We start from the raw sequence: 19,006 nt of genomic DNA, 5'->3' as shown, positions 1-19,006 counted from the left end.
AAAAAGATTGTTATTATTGTTGTTGTTGGTGGTGGTGGTGTTATTGTTATTATTGTTGTTATTATTATAAAAAAACTTTATTCCGAAGTTTTACTATTGCTTATGAATGCTAATAATTATTTTTTTGTTTTATTTGTGGCTTTTTTAAGGTTTTACACCTCGCTCAGTCAAGGCTGATGGTTCCATAGCGGTACCGCTGTTCTATGTCGCCATCTAGTGGCGAAGCGCTGTCACTTCTGTCGGGGGCACGTGGTGGCGACTGCAAGTGACACGTAGAAGGGGGCAGCACGTCCGGGCTGTCTGTCTGTCTGTCTGTCTGCCAGTTTTGCCGAACGTGCGTGGAAATATTAATTCACATCTCAATTTGTGAAACTGGAACGCTTACAAAATGATGACCTTCAAAAAGGAGGCAGCACTATTTTGGCTGCATTGTGGCTGCGCTCAGAAACGATGAGGTGCGACCTCTTGTGGTGAGAGCGAGCAGTTGCGCCGCTCCGTGACAAAGTGCGGCAAAGCGCTCAGTGAACAGTGTTGCCCGATGAAGGCAAATCTCAGCTTCCCTTCATCGCTTCCCAGGTTGGATAAATTTTAACGGACTCGTGGATGTATCTTAATGGACTAGGCGCGTTTCCTTTTCCGATATTCGATGTGCTCAGTGATGATTTTTCTTTCCCGCAGGTTTTTGATTGTGCTCGGGTGCCTGATACTGTCCATCTTAGCCACGTTCAGGGAGCACGAGACCGTGTCGGCCTACTGGCTGGTCAGACTGGTGAGCATCTCGCCTATCGACCCGGATCGCCGCCTCGGTGTCGTTTGCGCCGCACCTTGACGCGTCTCTTTTGTTACCCTCAGGAAACCATCACCATCTTCATCTTCGGGGGGGAGTACGCCCTGCGGATATGGGCGGCCGGGTGCTGCTGTCGCTACAAAGGATGGAGGGGCCGCCTCAAATTTGCCCGGAAGCCGCTCTGTGTTTTAGGCAAGTAGCCCCCTGAGTGGAGGGGGGCATCATATCAGAGCCCTTATGCCTGATCTCCAGCGTGGAACCCTGCAGGACCACGGGGTTCGATCGTGGCAACCAGGTCATCTGCGTTCGTCACTTACACCCTCACAACGCAACAGTCGGCATCGTGAAGGAAGAACAAAATCCCTACCGGTTAAATTGCTTAATGCTTCTCCCTAAAGTAACTTACAATTAGGGTGGCGTAGTGGGTTGGATCGCAGTCCTGCTCTCCGGTGGGTCTGGGGTTCGAGTCCCGCTTGGGGTGCCTTGCGGCGGACTGGCGTCCCGTCCTGGGTATGTCCCCCTTCGGCCTTATGCCCTGTGTTACCGGGTAGGCTCCGGTTCCCCGTGACCCTGTCTGGGACAAGCGGTTCTGAAAATGTGTGATGTAACTTACAATTATTTAAAAGTGTGTAGAGCTGGGTAAGTTGTACCACAAAAATTTAGGCTAAGGACCTCACTTAAGGTACTACAACTGGAGATGAGACTCAAACCTGTAACCTTTGGGTGTAAAGGCAGCAGCTCTAACCACTGCACTACCCATCTAAAGACCCATATGGGCTCCTCCATTATTAAGGGAAAATTATTTGCGGTGTGGGGGAGTGGTCCTGTCCTTAATCATTATTATTATTATTTTTTTTTATTTTACAAATTCCATTATAAGGACTGATGGGGGTGTGGTGGCACAGCAGGTTTGGCCTGCGCCTGCTCTCCGGTGGGTCTGGGGTTCAAGTCCTGCTTGGGGTACCTTGTGATGGACTGGTGTCCTCTCTTGGGTGTGTCCCTTCACCCTCCACCCTTGTGCCCTGTGTTGCCAGGTTAGGCTCTGGCTCACCACAACCCTGATTGGGACAAGTGGTTTCAGTCGGTGTGTGTGTGTGTGTGTGTGTGTGTGTGTGTGTGTGTGTGTGTGTGTGTGTGTGAAATGATGTTCATTATTAACAAGTGCAGGAGCCATATTGCCCAGCTTTACACTTCGGCTCCGTTTCACCATGTCCCACCCTAGTGGAAAAGACGGACAAATGATTTCAGTAGACGGAGGACCACTGACACCTTACAGACACGGAGCTGCTCCGCAAGCCCTGCGCTGACACCGTGCTCTAGGAAGTGCCCCTGTACTACGGTACCATTCTCAGGGAGCTGTGTAGTAACTCTGTTTGTGTCTGTGTGCGCCCCCCCTGCCCCCCCCCCCTTGTCCGGCAGACATCTTCGTGCTGATCGCTTCCGTGCCGGTGGTGGTGGTGCGAAACAACACCAACGTGTTGGCCACCTCCCTGCGGAGTCTGCGCTTCCTGCAGATACTGCGCATGTTGCGCATGGACCGCAGGGGAGGCACCTGGAAGCTTCTGGGCTCCGCCATATACGCGCACAGCAAGGTACGGCCCGGCTCTCCCGCAGTGACCCCCGATCCCTCCCGTCACCTGCATCGCACTTCCATAACCCCGCCCCTCCGTCCAGACGAGCCCATCGGCTCCACCCATTTCCACGCCCCCTGCCCGTCTTCACCGTTCCCTTCCATCTTGGCCTTCGCTCACACAGCATGTACAGCTGCTTAAGGTTTGTATGTCACAGGCAGGGATGGATCTGCACTATTCCTCCAGACACTGTGCTGTACAGTTACCATGGTGCATCAGGTATAAAGTGCTGTGGAAAGTCCTGGAACTCACAAGCGGAAAACGACCCCGAGAGGACCACGATGGCTCTGCTGATGGTGTTATGAGGATTCACCCAGTAAAGACAGCGGCGCGGAGATGCGGACAAGCGGATTAGACCAGTAGCCGTTGAGCTCGGCGCTGCTGAATGGTGTCGCTCCGTGTCCGCTAAGCAGAGCCTGTCCTCCACTCCAGGAGCTCATCACAGCTTGGTACATTGGCTTCCTGTCCCTCATCCTGGCCTCCTTCCTGGTCTACCTGGTGGAGAAGGACGATGTCACCACGGAGCGGCCTGAAGGCGAGAGCCCAACTGGTCAAAACAAGTTGCAGGATTTTGACACCTACGCCGATGCGCTCTGGTGGGGCTTGGTAAGGGAACGCTTATGCACCGCGGTACCGCGGATCTCATCACCTCAAGGCAGCTGTTTAATGTCATAAGACACGTGCAGGCTTGCGATGTTCCCTGCACTGCTGCAGTGAGGTGTCTGGAGAAGAGATGAGGTGAAACTTTTGACCGATACTCTATACGGTGTCAGTAAAAATCTCGTCCATGGAGCTCTAGCCAACATGGAGATCTATAAAGCCAGCGGAGGGACTGGATCTAGGACCGGTTGCAGGGAGCTGGTTTTGAAGGGTCACTCGTTCCACAGATCACCCTGACGACCATCGGTTACGGGGACAAGACCCCCAAGACGTGGGCTGGCAGGCTGTTGGCCGGTACCTTCGCCCTCATTGGCGTGTCCTTCTTTGCACTGCCTGCGGTGAGTGAAGATCCAGCGCAGCCTCCGTCCGTCAGCTTCCTCAAAATGCTGGGCGTGAACGTAGTCCAAACGCCGCGTCATTTCCGCAGAGAGAGCCGCTCCTTATGGCGCTCGGCTTGAATGTACGGTGAAAATGTTCCGGGGGGGTGTTGGATGAGACGAATGAAGCCGTGCGTGTGTTTCGCAGGGTATCCTGGGATCCGGGTTGGCGCTCAAGGTCCAGGAGCAGCACCGACAGAAGCACTTCGAAAAGCGGAGGCACCCGGCCGCGGGACTCATCCAGGTGAGGCGCTCCAAGCCCTACGCCGATTTCGAGCCCAACCCCCGTGGCCACCGTGCTGCCAGGTTCCCTTTACTTGGAAAAGCGCATATTTGCCAGATTTGGCAAAGTGCTTGTGAATCTTCTCTGTTCGGAAGACCTCCTGAGAGGGTGTCCGTCATTCCACGTGACGTGTTTTTGCCGTGTTTCTGCAGTCTGCGTGGCGCTACTACTCCACCAACTGTGCCCGCGAGGATCTCATCGCCACCTGGAGGTTCTATGAAACGGTCATCTCGCTGCCATGTTTCAGGCATGTAGTGAAGCCACGCCCCCTGCCCCTCCCCCTGACATATAGCCCCTCCCCCTGGCCACACCCCCCTCTTTATCAGCCACACAATATTAATTTATGTTTTCATGTGATTATTGTTGATTACATGCCTTTTTTCTCTGTGTGTGGGTGTTTTCTTCTTATTATTATTATTATTATTATTATTGTTATTATTATTATTATTCGTTTTGTGGGTAGAGAGTAAAGAGGAGTTGCCAGATCAGCCGGCTGTTCAATCATGGTAAATATGAATCTAGCAAAGTTATTCACAAGGAAAAAACCCAAGAACTGAAGTGCAGTCGTATCCCTTTATTCATCCGTCGCCCGATGTCCATTTCTTTTGACATTGTTTACCATTTTCACCATGTTTTCCTTTCCCACATTTCTACGCTTCTTCCATTTCTTTTTTGACATCTAGTTTGATTGAGTTCAGTTAAGCTGAAGTCAACACTTTGGTTTCCACTGAAACCTGGATTCTCTGCCAAACTGGGAAGCTGAATCGTACAGGTAATGCGGCTGCGGTTGCAGGCCGGACACCTGCTGTTCTCGCTCTCAGGTGTGTGTTTACCTGTCGGGCTCCTCGGCCGGTCGGGGAGGTGTCTGAACTGCTTCTAAAGCATAGCTTCATAGTTTTAATCCCCCCCCCCACACCAGAGGGGTCAAACACATGAAGAATATACACGATTGACCAAATGCTCTGGGATCACATGGCACAACGATCCTGTGTGCAATCACAGTACCGTGGTAATACTACAGAAGGAGCGGAAAGTGTGGGTGCGCTTGCTGTAAGCTGGTCGTTCAACAAGGCAGTTCTCAGTGGTCCCAGTCCTCCATCCAGCCCAGGTGCCCAGTGTGTCCTGCAAAGTCCGGCCTGCGCTGGCGCCGTGAACTCACACGTTTACTGTGTGTCTTATGACACGTGCAGAGACTGTTCAATGACAACACCCCCCCCCCCCCATTCTACAAGACGACTAATGATCTCTTCTCTGTTCTCTCTCCCATAAAGAAAGGAGCATTTCGAAGCAATGGCAAGGTAGGCGGAATCTCATCCGTACATGTACTTTTCCACACACACAGACGCACGCTCTCGATTCAGTATTTTTGAATGGCAGTAAACATCCATGTAATATGCAAATATGTGTAAAACAGATATTGTGATGATGTTTTGACAAAACAAACCACAGGGATGGCATGGTGGCACAGTGAATAGTGCTGCTGTTTCACTGGGTGGTGTGAGAGGAGGTGGGTTCGATCCCTCCGAGTCTGTGTGGCGTTTGCATGTTGTGTGTGTTTCCTCCGGGTGCTCTGGTTTCCTCCCACCATCCAAAGACATGCTGTTCAGGTTCACCATAGTGTGTGAGTGACACAGCGAGTGTGTTCCACTGATGTATGGATGAGTGATCCAGTGTAAGCAGTGTATCCAGCAGTGTAAATCACTGCGGTGAATAAGGTGTGTGGGCTGATAACACTACATAGAGTTCATTGGAAGTCGCTTTGGAGAAAGAGGTTTACTAAGTGAAGTAACATGAGGTAAAACAACTGTCCACACAGAGAAGTGTTGGAAATCAGTGTGACCTGGTGTCTTAAAAGGTCTCTTTCTGTTCCATTGCCATCTCCTCTGAAGCAAAGTACCCTGTGATAGGAGTGCAGATTAATTGGACTCCCCAAATACTCATCTTTTAATGACCTCCTATATTAGTTAAAGCCTCGCATGTCTCTCCTAATGAACGGCGGCTAATGGCATCGTTAAATATTCATCTAATACGAAACGGGAGCGTTGCACTTCCCTGTAACTGATGAGGAAGTCATTGGCGCTAATTAATTTTTAACACTCGCCGACATTGACGCTTCCCATCGGCATCTCGGTGCCCATCTCTCTCGGTGACGGACGGCGTCCCCCGTGACTCGGGTCCTGTGGCGGTTCACTTTGGGGGCACTTTGGCTTCCAGTGTAACTCCACATCAGCCCCTTGCGTCCCCTGCACCATGTTAACAGGGTAATGCAAACTGTCAGGGGACGAAGGGGCGTATCCAGCGTACGGGGTCGAGGACTATGAGTTATGGAGGCGCTGAAATGGGCTTTCTACACGTGACTTCATACATATGTCTGCAGGGTGACGTGGCCCACATTAACTATTTAAACTGGGTAATTTACCCTCTGCCTTAACACATTTACACTGTTGGAAATAGGTCAGGGTAACTATACTGTGACTTTTACCTGCTCATAATGATAGATAGATAGATAGATAGATAGATAGAATGGACCGGTGTCCCGTCCAGGGTGTACCCGGCCTCACACTCTATGCTACCAGGACAGACTCCATACCACCGTGACCCTGCACTGCGCCAGGGTTATTGCAGACAATGAATGGATGACCTGGTTGGCAGACGATCCCAGGAAGCATGCTGAGTTCGGGAGAACTTTTCTCATGGATCGGTGTGTCAACAAATGAACTTCGAGGCGGTCCCCCACCATGTTTGGAGCCCCGAGTAACGCGCAAGGTCCGAGATGCCGAAGAGCGGAGCTCACGGATCACCTTTCCTTCCTTGCCGGCCTTCTACCGCAGCGTCTGCCACAAAAGCGGGATGAAATCTCTTTGATTGCTATAATGTTACAGATCTGCTCTGATGAGGGCAAAGAAGGAATCAGCCGCTGACAGCAGGGAATCTGCCCACACAGACGATGGGGACGATGTGGGGACCGGAGGGGTCCTTCTTTCTCACTGCTTACAGCCCAACAACGGCACCGTCTAATTTTTCGCCCCTTTATTCGCCGTAAGATCTAGCCAGCGGGAAACCCTTTATCCCCTTCCCAGGTCCCTCTTAATGCCCCCCATTCTGCTCGCTCTCAGCACCTTAATCTTCGCCCTTTATCCCGAGCGGGAGATAGAGGAGCATATTGTGCTCGCTGTGGGAGCGAACTTGGGAGAATACCGCGCTCTTTTTCTCTTTGCTCCTTTCGTCTTTTTCCCGCCTCCCCGCCGCCTCTGCCGACACTGTCAGCGCTTCGGGGACGGGAGGGTCCGCTTTTGGCCGGAGATGCTGCGCCGTGGGCTCCGGCTGCCAAGGAGAACGGGGTTGTGTTCCCCGAGAGGAAAGAGAACAAAATGTCGATGGGAAAAACATCGGTCCATGTGCTGCATGGCACGACGAACATAAACGTTTCACTGATGCTTTTGTCCGAAGCCACTTACAATTACTCATGGACGGCATGGTGACAGAGCGAGTAGCGCTGCTGTCTCACAACACCTCTGTAGTGCAAGAGGACATGGTTTCGATCCCCGCTCACTCTGTGTGGAGTTTGCATGTTGTGTGTGGGTTTCCCCTGGGTGCTCTGGTTTCCTCCCACAGTCCAAAGACATGCTGTTCAGGGTCACCTATAGTGTGTGAATGACAGAGAGCGAGCGTGTGTTCCACTGGTGTATGGATGAGTGACCCACTGTAAGTAGTGTATCTAGCAGTGTAAGTCACCTTCATGAATAAGTTGTGTGGGCTGGTAACACTACATAGAGTTCATTGGAAGCTCCTTTGGAGAAAAGTGCACACACACACACACACACACACACATTGACTGAAACCGCTTGTCCCAAGTGGGGCTGCGGCAAACCGGAGCCTAAACCCGCAACACAGGCCGAAAGGCTGGAGGGGACAGGACACACCCAGGACGGGATGTCAGTCCATCGCAAGGCACCCCAAGGAGAAGAGTGTCAGATAAATAAATATAGTGTAAGGTACTAACCCCCCTATACAGAGTTGTTTTAGTGGATTAATTTTTAGGACAATTACCTTGCTCAAGGGTACTAGGGCTGGAGATGGGATTTGAACCTACAACCATATGGGTCTAAAGGCCACAATTCCAACCACTATGCTACCGGCTGTCCCCAAACATGCTGTATACATGTCTGCGATGATGACATGATGTTGCTGTATTTTAACTTCCCTACACCTGTAGTACTCTAGTGGTCATCGTGTCCAGGGTAATTTAGAAATTAATTTACCACCCTTAACCACACTGACAACCACTGAGGGACCGAAATCTTTTGGATTTGAGACATCAAGTATGTATCTCTGTCCCAAAACATCCGATATAAGCTGCTGTAGAGAAGGGACAGTACCTCGTACCCGCATGTACATTTTCATAAGCTGCCCTGATTTCAGAAATTCCTCAGATCTCTTCTATACAGAATATCTTGTTATATATAATAACCATTGAAGATGTTAGTATTTTATGAGCTGTTATTATTCGCTGTGTACAAAAGGAAGACATCTGACTGCAGGAGATGGTTTTGTCAGGACTTTTCTTAAGACTTAAATCATCGTCACCCTTATTTATTAAAGTCCTTGTTATTCCAGAATCATTTTTTGTTCTCAGAGCCGCTTATGTGTCTCGACTTGAACTTCACCGCGATTCTCGGCTTCGCCCACTTACCCAGAGATGGGGATCATGTTGTGAACTATGCGTTTCCAAGGTTCTGTAATTAATTACAGCTCAATTATTGCTACTCCTGTGACATGTGGCAGCCTAGAAATTGTGTCGAGCAGAAAATTGCAGTTTCTCTTCTTTGCTCCCGACCTTTTTTTGGCTAGAAAAGGGTCGAATAACTGGGCTGTAATCGCTGGCTGGAGCTCTGACATACAGACTATTAATTGTTTCGGTGATAACTGATATGTGCATGGCTAGGACAGCGTACAGAGCTTCGTTTAAAATTCAGATGCGCTCGTCATGCTTTGGTAACCCCCGTTTCGAACATAGCTTTGTGTTTAAGTGTTGTGTTAAGTACTGACCTGGTGGCAAAAAGGATGTATAGCTCTGGGCTGTGGGTTCGAATCTGGCTCAGTCAGGCCTGAAGTTGGTATGTTCTCCCTTTGTCTGTGTGGATTTCCTCCGGGTGCTCTGGTTTCCTCCCACAGCCCAAAGACATGTGTTTCAGGTGGATTGGCGACTATTTATAATGACCGAATTAATGAACTGACCTTAAAAGGTCTGTAAGCTGTCAGAGAAGCTGCTCCAATTAAAGGTAAAGGAGGTTAATGTAACCAAAAATTCTGAATCGCATTATGGTCGTGATTTCGTTCTGTTGATGTAACGCACTCTTGGGATTGTTCTCCGAGATGTACGCCGCTTTGCCGAAAAGCGTCCGATAAATGAATAAATGTAAATGTAAGTGATTTAAGGTGAACACGACCAGCGGTTTGCTTAGAGGATGACTGACCAGCAGTGTCTCCGCAGCCAAAAGCTGAGCCTGCTGGAGCGGGTGCGACTGTCCAACCCCAGGGCCGCCGCCGTGGTTAAGGGGAAGCTACTGGCACCCGTCAACCCCGACACCATCGAGGAAGGGCCCTCCAAGGAGCCCAAACCGGCCGGCTTCAGCAACCGGGAGAGGTTCCGCACCGCCTTCCGCATGAAGGCCTACGCCCTGCGGCAGAGCTCTGAAGGTACGGGTCCACCGTCCACCCCGTCCACTCCTGTCCACCCCATCCCCTCGGTTCCCATCATCGGGTCCATAAAGCTTCATGTGTGTATCAAAGAAGAGTGCTAGTTGTTTGGGTCCCGGAGATCGTCCACTGTTTGTCCGGATTGCTGCTGTACCCCACTGTGGCTGCAGCACTTGGACAGCGGATCAGGAGTCAACTCAATTTATTTCAATTTATTTCTATAGAGGGCTCTTCTCACGAAGCGGGGTGCGGTGGCACAGTGGGTTTAACCGGGTCCTGCTCTCTGCTGGGTCTGGGGTTCGATCCCACTTGGGGTGCCTTGCGAAGGACTGGTGTCCCATCCTGGGTGTGTCCCCTCCCCATCCAGCCTTATGCCCTGTGTTGCTGGGTTAGGCTTTGGTTTGTTGTGACCCTGCTTTGAACAAGTGGTTTCACACTGTGTGTGTGTGTGTGTGTGTTTGTGTGTGTGTGCGCGCACTCTTCTCACGCAGTGACACAGAGCACTTGAACATAGGGGGAAGAAACAAAGACGACAGTTGACTAGAGACTAGCGTAACACATTAGCAATGCTTTTATAAAGCTATAAGTATGTCTACTGGCCACGGAGGAAAGGAACAAAAAACTCCCAACTGAAAGTCGAGGGAGAAAAAAACCTCTGGGGGGCCAAGTGCCGGTGGCTGCCACCACCCCCCCCACCCCCCACCCTCCTGGGCATCCTAGATTAAATAAGACTTAGTCAGATTGCAGGTAACAATGGCATTGTTGCTGTATGGCAGCTTCATTTCCCAGTTCACCAAGGTACGTCTCGTCCATCATGGCAGTTGGTCATCATCTCCAGTCAGCGTTGGGTCTGTAACGGCGGACGGCCTCCTCAGCTCTTATTGTAAGGAAACAATACTCAGAGTCAGCGATCCGAAAAAGCTCACATCGCAGCGAGGTGTTATTTTGTTACTTACGTTTGTAATCCATCACGTCCCGCTCACACCTGAAGTTCGTGTCCTCGGCCACTATGCCACACGCCGGTCCTGCCTTGGAGCTCCTTGTTACGTGTTCATCTTCCCTTTGTGTTCTTGAGATGCTGGAGCGCCGGCGGAGCCCTCGTGTGAAGACAGGGGCTTTCCTCCTGACATCCTCCTCGAAGAGATGATCCCCACGCTGAAGCTGGTCATCAGAGCCGTCACGTAAGGACCTTCTCTTTCTTTCCAGAAGGTCAGCGTGCTTTGCTCATGGTGACCCTCAGTGGTGGCCTGTGCAGTAAGTACAAAGTAGCCAAGTTGGTACAGAGGAAAAAAAAGTATACTTCATCCCACAGAATGGGTGAAGGAAATTTCTTGAAGCGGATCAGGCTGGAAAACTGGAAATCAGTAGTTTATCCACTGCATGAAATAATTTTGTTCTGTCTTCTATCAGATGCCCGCAGAACAGTTACCTGGAAAATACTTCGCTACACAGTGTAAACCCTACATTTTTGGGACAGCTGGTAGAGTAGTTAAGGACACCGTCTGCAGACTGAATTGGTACAGTAACAGTACTCTGGACTGCTGTATAAATGAGTAAATCATGGTAACTTGCCTCTGTAACGCTGTAAATCACCTTGAACAAAGGCATTGGCTAAGTAGAGGTTACTAATTTTCCAGCTTGAATTGTACTTGTTACATAATATATATGAGATAAGAATAATATCATAAAAATATAGCAGGCAGATGCTCATATCATGGTCATTTGGACTGGCCAAATATTAATCCAAAATCCCTTCAACAGTCACGCTGATTGCCTGTGAAATTGTTCTTTGAACATTCCTCCATCATCATCGTTATAGATTGGTTGGTGTGTGTGTGTGTGTGTGTGTGTGTGTGTGTGTGTGTGTGTGTGTGTGTGTGTGTGTGTGTGTGTCTTCTCCATGCTGAGTTGTTCATATGCTGCTAGTCTGGTGACACTCAGTCAAGGTACCTGCAGCATCTCAGGTTCTGGCCAGAACACTCACCTTGATCTCTGTGCTCCACAGGATTATGAAATTCCTCCTGAGCAAAAAGCGTTTCAAGGAGACTCTAAGGCCTTATGACGTCAAGGATGTGATCGAGCAGTACTCTGCGGGGCATTTGGACATGCTCAGTAGAATCAAATACCTCCAAACACGGTGAGGCCAGAATGCCTGAACCACAATTTGCATCAAAGCACGTTCGACTTTACATCTCATCCAACGTCACCTGGATGGCGTGGATGTGAGGTGTCTCACTTCTTGGGTGGAAAAGCGTCCATAGTTTGAGGATCTATTCAGATGTTCAGCTCTCTAATCTTCATCTAGGGAAAGGGTGAAGGGACAGTGTTCGTTATGTCATATTTTGGAAATGTTAAGTTACCTTGCATCTCTCTGGTGTTGTGTTTAGATGGTATCATGTAGGTCTCTTTGGAGACCCTGGTTGATTCTTCACTTGATCGTTCAGTATTGAACGTTAGATGCCCTCCGCTTTGTCCTCTGATCTTGTTTATTGTGTCTGCCCTGCCTTTTAGGATAGACATGATTCTAGCCCCTGGCCCCCCGTTGACTCCTAAACACAAGAAGCCCCAGAAGACCCCTTTTCCGTACCCCACCCAGCAGTCGCCCAGGTCCAGAGCCACCAATGCACTTCCGTGACTGTCACGCAGCCTTTTTACACCATCAGCTGTCATGTTCACCTGATGATCTGAAACCCATGACACTTTCCTGGTATGCAAATAAAAATGTTTCTGTCTCTCCCTCAGACATGAGTCCTACCTAGCCAAAGCGTCCATGCCTGAGGCTGAAGACCAAAGCATGATGGGAAGATTCGTCCGAGTTGAGAGACAGGTACTATCTGGAGGATTCGAGCTGGAGCTCTGGGTTCGGCCGTCGCTCTGCATGGTGCGAACGCGATTTTCTTCGTTACAGGTGGAGGACATGGAGAAGAAGCTGGACTTCCTGGTGGACATGCACATGCAGCATATGGAGCACCTGCAGGTGGACTCCGGCGGCTCTGCTCAGCTCACCCTAGGCGACCCGCACGGTGGAGGGCCCTGCCCTGGTGACAAGGAGGACCACAGATATATGGAGATCCGCCGGGTCTTCTTCAACTATGCGGAGGCCTGCCCCCACATGTCCTACCAGGTGCCCATCAGCAAGGTTACCCCCTACTACAACTTCCAGCAGGAACGGAGCGGGACGCTGCCGCCACCCGTGCCCACCTACACAGAGCGACCCACTGTACTGCCCATCAGCTCGCTCCTGGACACTGACCGCAGGGGCTTCGGGGTAGAGGCCCGGAGTCCCTGCCTGGACGGCCCCTCCCCGGGCCAGGGTCGGACCTTGGGGCGGGACACGGACACACCTCTCTCCCTGCTGTCCGTCAACCACGAGGAGCTGGAGCGCTCGCCCAGCGGGTTCAGCATCTCCCAGGAACGGGAGGATTTGACTTTCGGCACGGCGGGAGGAGGCGGAGGGGCCGGGGCAGGGGGCGGGGCCGGGGGTGGCGCCGGTTGGATGAAAGAGAAGCGCTACTTGGCCGAGGGCGAGACAGACACAGACACGGACCCCTTTACCCCCAGTGGGCCCCTCCCCCTCTCCTCAACGGGAGAGGGCTTCCCCGAATCGGTATGGAACACGCCTCCCTAGTCCCAGCCGAGGCAACAAAAAACAAATAAATTAATCAATACATCAATTAATAAAAATGGGCTGGAACTGGCCTCTGATGACGTGATAAAAGTAGAAGAAAACGAAACAGCCACCGTGTGTAAAGTATACAGACTTTGTACAGAGCACTCATTGCGAAACACTGCAAGGAAAAAATAAAATCACCCAAAGCTTTATCGCTGCAAAGCAAAGAGCACTGCATGGGATGCATGCAAATTTTAGTGGTAGACACTGCGAAGTTCAGGTAACGGGAAAAAAAAAAAAGAAAAAAAAAAGAGAAACAAATTCTATCGAACACATTTAAATGCTATGCCATTTTTGTAGACCTTATTTTTTGAAAAGATACGACATTTTACGAGTTTTTTGTGCATGGTTTGCATGAGGCCGCACCATTTCGGAAAGGTTGGGCCGAACCTCTCCGGACACATTTCTCCAGCTTTATTCTGCAGTACATTCATTGTTTGTGTGGCTTCGTGTGTTCGGGCAAGGAAAAAAGGAAAGCCGAACCGGGACGCTTTGTTTTCCGTCTTATAGCTTCTGTTGTCGTACACACGGCTCACCTCTGGACGTGTGGGGCACTTCCAAGCCGTTAGCATTTCATTTTATCATTTTTTTTTTTATTCCCGTACGACATACGTGCCGCTTTGAAGGGAAGCGCTGCAGCATCGCCTCGAAAAAAAAAAGATCATAATATTAAGGAAGTTGTGGAAGTTGTTTACATCGAATTTAGGTGCACATCAAGGAGAAGCACGAGTAATTGCAACTTTATAAAGCTCTTAAAATTAATCCCAATAACAAAATATCGTTATGAAAAGAAGGGGGTGCGGTGGCGCAGTGGCGCAGTGGGTTGGACCTCGGTCCTGCTGTCCGGTGGGTCTGGGGTTCGAGTCCCGCTTGGGGTGCCTTGCGACGGACTGGCGTCCCATCCTGGGTGTGTCCCCTCCCCCTCCGGCCTTACGCCCTGTGTTACCGGGTAGGGTCCGGTTCCCCCGCGACCCCATATGGGACAAGCGGTTCTGAAAATGTGTGTGTGTGCGTTATGAAAAGTGCACACTGTGGTTATCTAAATAAATACTGAATCTGGATTTTTTTTTCTTTTTTTTTTTTCATTTTTGCAGGTTTTTTTTTTTGTTACTTAACTCCCATGATATCAAAAATGTTTTGATTCTTACACTAAATATAATCTTAATATCGTATTTTAAAAGAATGATTTTTTGCGCGTTGCTCGAAATCAAACCTTATAAACTAGCAATGGAAAAATTAATTTGACTACACCGGGTCACGGTCAAGAGAAGCTGAAGAGAATATTTTCTGGTGTCGAGCTTTTAAATCACAGCTGTTTACATACTGCGCACGTATCCCTTAGTATAAAAAAGCAGTAGATATAGAAAATGAGAGTCTTGCTGTGTGGCAGAGGTCAGTATAGACAAAGTGGCCGAGCTCCTCAGAGGGAGAGTGTGTGTGTGTGTGTGTGTGTGTGTGTGTGAGGCATGATCACACCCTTTTTCAGCAGGTGGCTTCCTGTTCAACAACCCCTCCGTTGTCATTCTCTGTCACTCGTGCCTTGGGAGAAGGTGTCCCTGTTTAATTTGTTACGTGTGCAAAATTATTTCATCTCGTCATTAATATAAATGAAAGAACGATGAAGGACCAAAGGCTTTTGTCACTCTGTTTTTTGTTATTACAATATTTCCATCATCAATAAAACTGGTTAATTTTCAGACATCAATAGGAAACGTACATCATACAAAATCGTATTTGAATCGGATTTAATACCCCAGACTTGTTCCCCTGACTGGTATCTTTTTTAGACTCAAATATTTCAAACAATGCAGAGCATATTAAAATTATCATTAGAACAAATTTATTAAGCTCCGCGGAATTGTAGAATTCATCAGTACAGCTAAATCAATTATTTTCTTTAATTATTACCCCAAAAGTGACCAAGATCATGAGTCTGTTCACAAAGCCTTCCGAGTAAAGAATATTTCACATGACAGCAGAAGGAAGTTAGACTTAGAGCCTCAGAATTTTTCCAGCCAGAATGTTGACCTCGGGTTTTGTTTCATATCACTAATACTGTAGTAGATTTGTTCATAAGTTAACCGTACTTTGAATTTATAGCATCTTGTCACGTACCTTAATTAATCTATGTGGCAAAACGATAAACGCAACTTTGAAGAAAAAAACATTATTAAGTCTTTTCTGGTTACAACTGCTGTGTTTAACTGCTTCCACTGTTGAACTGTTTTTTTTTAACCGCAGATAAATTCGCAAAGGCAACAGAAAAGAATGGATCCGATGTGACGTTTTTCAAACACAGAGCAACACACATAAAAAAATAAAGTGAATATTAGAATTCATCTTGCAAATAATGTTAAGAGAAAGGTCTTCCAAGCTGGAATGTGGTGGATTCGGGGTGGAAAGTCTGTGGCATTTTTATGAGGTAACTTTAAATTGTTCGTTGGTATGAATCAATTGATTAAATCCATCAGTGTATTATTATCTTTTTGAATTGAAGTAAACCTTAAATATGCCCACGCTCACTGCATACAACGGGCTGTACAGCTGAAATATCACCGTATGTCTAAACTCGGCAAGAAGTTTATCTGCTAAATAGTTGAGCTACGAGCATATTTTTTCCTACAACTTGACAACCGTCGATGAGGCGAACGCAGGTTTCCGCAGTTGCTTCTGCTCTATTTGTACACGTCCATTTTACATTTTGTATGTTTTGTTTATGATCTGCTAACTTTTGGACTTGGACATATTCCAGTTTTTGTTCGTTCTAGGCTTTATTTATTTGTCGTCGGTTCCGTTTTCACGTTATTGGTAGGCACGAATTTCGAAAGCGTAGCCTTTTTGTGGCGCCAGAACGAAGCTTCGGTTTAACTAAGTCAGTGGGTCTCCCTTTTTTAAAATTTCTTTGACGATTAGTGCTTCCGTATTTATCATTATGTTTCTGCAACAAATAGAGGAGGAGTAAATGTTGGGTAAAACCCCGTACCGTCCACAGTACGACTGTGAAGTGTGTTTCCCTACAGTCGACTCCTCAGCCGACTCGTCAGCGCCGCGGCCACCGGTGGGCCCACGGTGGGCCTCGGAGGCCCGACCCCTTTCGATCGACTCGTCACCCGCCGACCGCACCGTCCCCTCGAGGGTCCGGCAAGCGACGGCAGGCCGACGTAGTAGAACTTAGAAAACAAACAAGCCATAGAAGGTGGTGCGCTTAGAATGGACTGTCGCTCACTCAGTGTCGCCGTCGTTACCGATAAATAATTCCACGCGCTCTTCTGAAAGGTGCACTTTACACGACCGTAGGTTGGAAACGTCACATTATAGAAGTGAGAGATCGCACAACATTAGCGTCGCTTCAGTCGCGGTGTCTGAGAATCCTTCCCTTCCCTAATTCCCTGCGCTCCCGCGCCGCGTTTTTTCTGCCACCATCCCTCGCTCGCATTGTGACGGCCTGCTTTTGCTGGACAAGGTGCACCTCCGCGCACAAACTCCGCAAGAGCGCTGCTGCTCGTTGTTACGATCAAGGTTTCGTTGTTCTTCGGGACAACATTAGTGTGACAGAGCAACGCTTCCCTCCCCACGCGCACAATCAATGTACACGCTGCGTAACCTGTAATTATGGGCATATGACTGAAAAGACATGATTTTTGTGCCTTGCCCTCTCAAGAGTTTCCACATATAGCAAGTACTGTGTTTGTCTGAGCTTCTCTTTGCTTTGTCTCGACTGCAAGTTGTTATCATGTTTCTTGTTTCTTTACTTCTTATGATTTTCTCAAACAAAGGGAACACAACTTTTATACAAGTGGCCTTCGGAGCTATGTATCATTTTCTTCATTGCAATTTTTAAATGGTACTTGTAATTTCTATTCTAGATCTAACCAGTTTTAATATTTTCATTTAATAATATGCAAATGGTATTCTTACTTGATTTTTTATGTTTTGTCTTTAATATTGCACCACTTAATAATAAAGAGATGTTAAAATAAATTCTGAGGTTTTCTCTGAGACATTTGGAACTGGTTTTTTGTATTTCTTTTTTGTCACCGAAATGCTTCGATTTCCGTGTCGTAAGAATATACTGTACATACAATATAAATTGATTATATCATAAATGTAATGTAATTAGCATTAAATAATTACACTCATTTGGCCATGAATGCACAATGGACAACCCTCACACCCTTCAACGTGTTTAAACCCCACCCATCTAAATTTCTCAGGCTATATATATATATATATATATATGCATGCAGATATTAGTAAACTTGTCTTTTTATTGCCATTGTTTATGTGGAGTTTGTGAAAGTACATGGAGTTTAAAGACTACACAATGTTTTTCCTCTGCGGTCACGTGATATGTGTACCCTAGACAACCCTTAAAATCCAATTTTATAGACTACTCATGCATTAATTCCAAATAAACCTTTTCCTAATACCGTTTACTTAATGTCGTTGCCAAGGTACAGCAGGTTACAGTTACTAAAAATTAATAGATTAATTATATACGGCTAGTTGGATGGCTTTCAGTTCACATTTACACGTTTTTTGCATATTTATTTGAATTACGGCTTCAAAAAGATCTTTCTACTTTTTTGCATTAATTATATGCGCCTTCAAATGAAACATGTAGTAATAACAGGAAACATGCAGATTCAATGGAGGTTTTCAGTTTGAAAAAACTGGTGTGACCACATGCCCTTCACCTCTCCTGATTTAATGGGTAACTAAATCTGCAACAGTTCCCAAAAGAGCGTTCAAAATTTACAAAGGATTCCTCAGGTAATATTTCCCCCCGACTTCATAATAGAGCACTTTATTCAAATGTGACCCAGTTAGAACAACTTCCTCCAAAAAAGTTATCTGCAAGGAATTTCAAAGCAGGCCGAAGCAATCCAGGTAATATTACAGGGGCGGGGAATGACCCACTTACCGGAGTCCATCTGGTCTTTAATGTCAGGTAGCCTTAGGTGAGCAAACACCTCCAAGTTTATGTTCTGGAATTAGAGCTGTGAATGGAACAAGGGTAGGCGAGGGGGGTTGACAAGCAGCCCACAGCCCCACTTCCTCTGGGAGAGAAGTGGACACCTGTTCCAGAGCACCAGCGCTCTAGGAACATTCTACCGTGTCCTTGAAGTAAGCAAAATTACATCTTGACTTTTCACCATAGAGTTCAGAGAATCCCAGCTCCCTGTTGAAAGTTCTGCTCGATCTTAAGTGCATCTTGACATATTTTGTTTGTCGCTTTGGAAGTGAGGTGGTCTATGAGTTGACGTACAATACAACTTTCATTTAGTTCCGAGCTGCCCTTACACGTGTCACATCATTTGTGTAAATTCTCTGCATCTTTCAAATTCCCAGTGTCAGAGAGTCCAACATGTTGCTCATTGTAAAGAAAAATCAAGACTTCCGTCAAAGAGATGCTACATTTTATACGCATATGAGGGCAGAAGGTGTATGGCCTGATCATGGGAACAGTTTGTTTTTTTACACAGTGATGTAGGGTTACCAAGGCACTGTGTCTCCTACAGTGAGTAAGTAAAGATTAGATCAACATGAAAACACAAGTTGAAGGGGAGCAGTGGGAGAGTGCATTTTTAGCCCTTTCGGTGTTTTTCAGCGGATTTAATGCCTTTTGGATTCTGGATGCACCACTAATGTGTCATATGGGGGTCTGGAAGTTTCTTTTTGTCTTTTCATATTGCGTCTGCCACCATGACCCTAACCTTCCATGCACAGAGGGGCTGCTAAGGAAACGATCCAACGCAAAAGCGGCGGAGATGGGAAGAAATCAGGTACCTGCAGGAATGTATTACTGCGGATTCTCCAAAAGACAAATGCATAGACTCTTAGGAAGGGCTGAAATTTCATCTGATTACATTTCATCTCCTAAATCAGTACGGGACA

At 47.7% G+C, this 19,006-nt stretch overlaps 1 protein-coding gene across 1 annotated transcript in view; it reads left to right on the top strand.

Moving 5' to 3' along the window:
* Positions 1-13,893, top strand: part of kcnq3 (potassium voltage-gated channel, KQT-like subfamily, member 3) — a 69,657-nt gene extending 55,764 nt beyond the window's left edge. The window contains exons 2-15 of the mRNA XM_029253614.1: positions 679-769; positions 853-979; positions 2,207-2,379; positions 2,851-3,024; positions 3,306-3,416; positions 3,604-3,699; positions 3,891-3,985; positions 5,010-5,036; positions 9,233-9,438; positions 10,514-10,619; positions 11,444-11,575; positions 11,950-12,045; positions 12,181-12,265; positions 12,347-13,893. Of these exons, the coding sequence (XP_029109447.1) occupies positions 679-769; positions 853-979; positions 2,207-2,379; positions 2,851-3,024; positions 3,306-3,416; positions 3,604-3,699; positions 3,891-3,985; positions 5,010-5,036; positions 9,233-9,438; positions 10,514-10,619; positions 11,444-11,575; positions 11,950-12,045; positions 12,181-12,265; positions 12,347-13,066 (2,239 nt within the window). The 3' untranslated portion in view covers positions 13,067-13,893. The remainder of the gene's footprint in view (positions 1-678; positions 770-852; positions 980-2,206; positions 2,380-2,850; positions 3,025-3,305; positions 3,417-3,603; positions 3,700-3,890; positions 3,986-5,009; positions 5,037-9,232; positions 9,439-10,513; positions 10,620-11,443; positions 11,576-11,949; positions 12,046-12,180; positions 12,266-12,346) is intronic.
* The last annotated feature ends 5,113 nt before the right edge of the window (positions 13,894-19,006 follow it).

The sequence above is a fragment of the Scleropages formosus genome, chromosome 7 (assembly GCF_900964775.1).
Source record: "Scleropages formosus chromosome 7, fSclFor1.1, whole genome shotgun sequence".
Taxonomy (NCBI): Eukaryota; Metazoa; Chordata; class Actinopteri; order Osteoglossiformes; family Osteoglossidae; genus Scleropages; species Scleropages formosus.
Note: the sequence above shows the minus strand (reverse complement) of the source record. Positions and strands in the feature narration are given on the sequence as shown.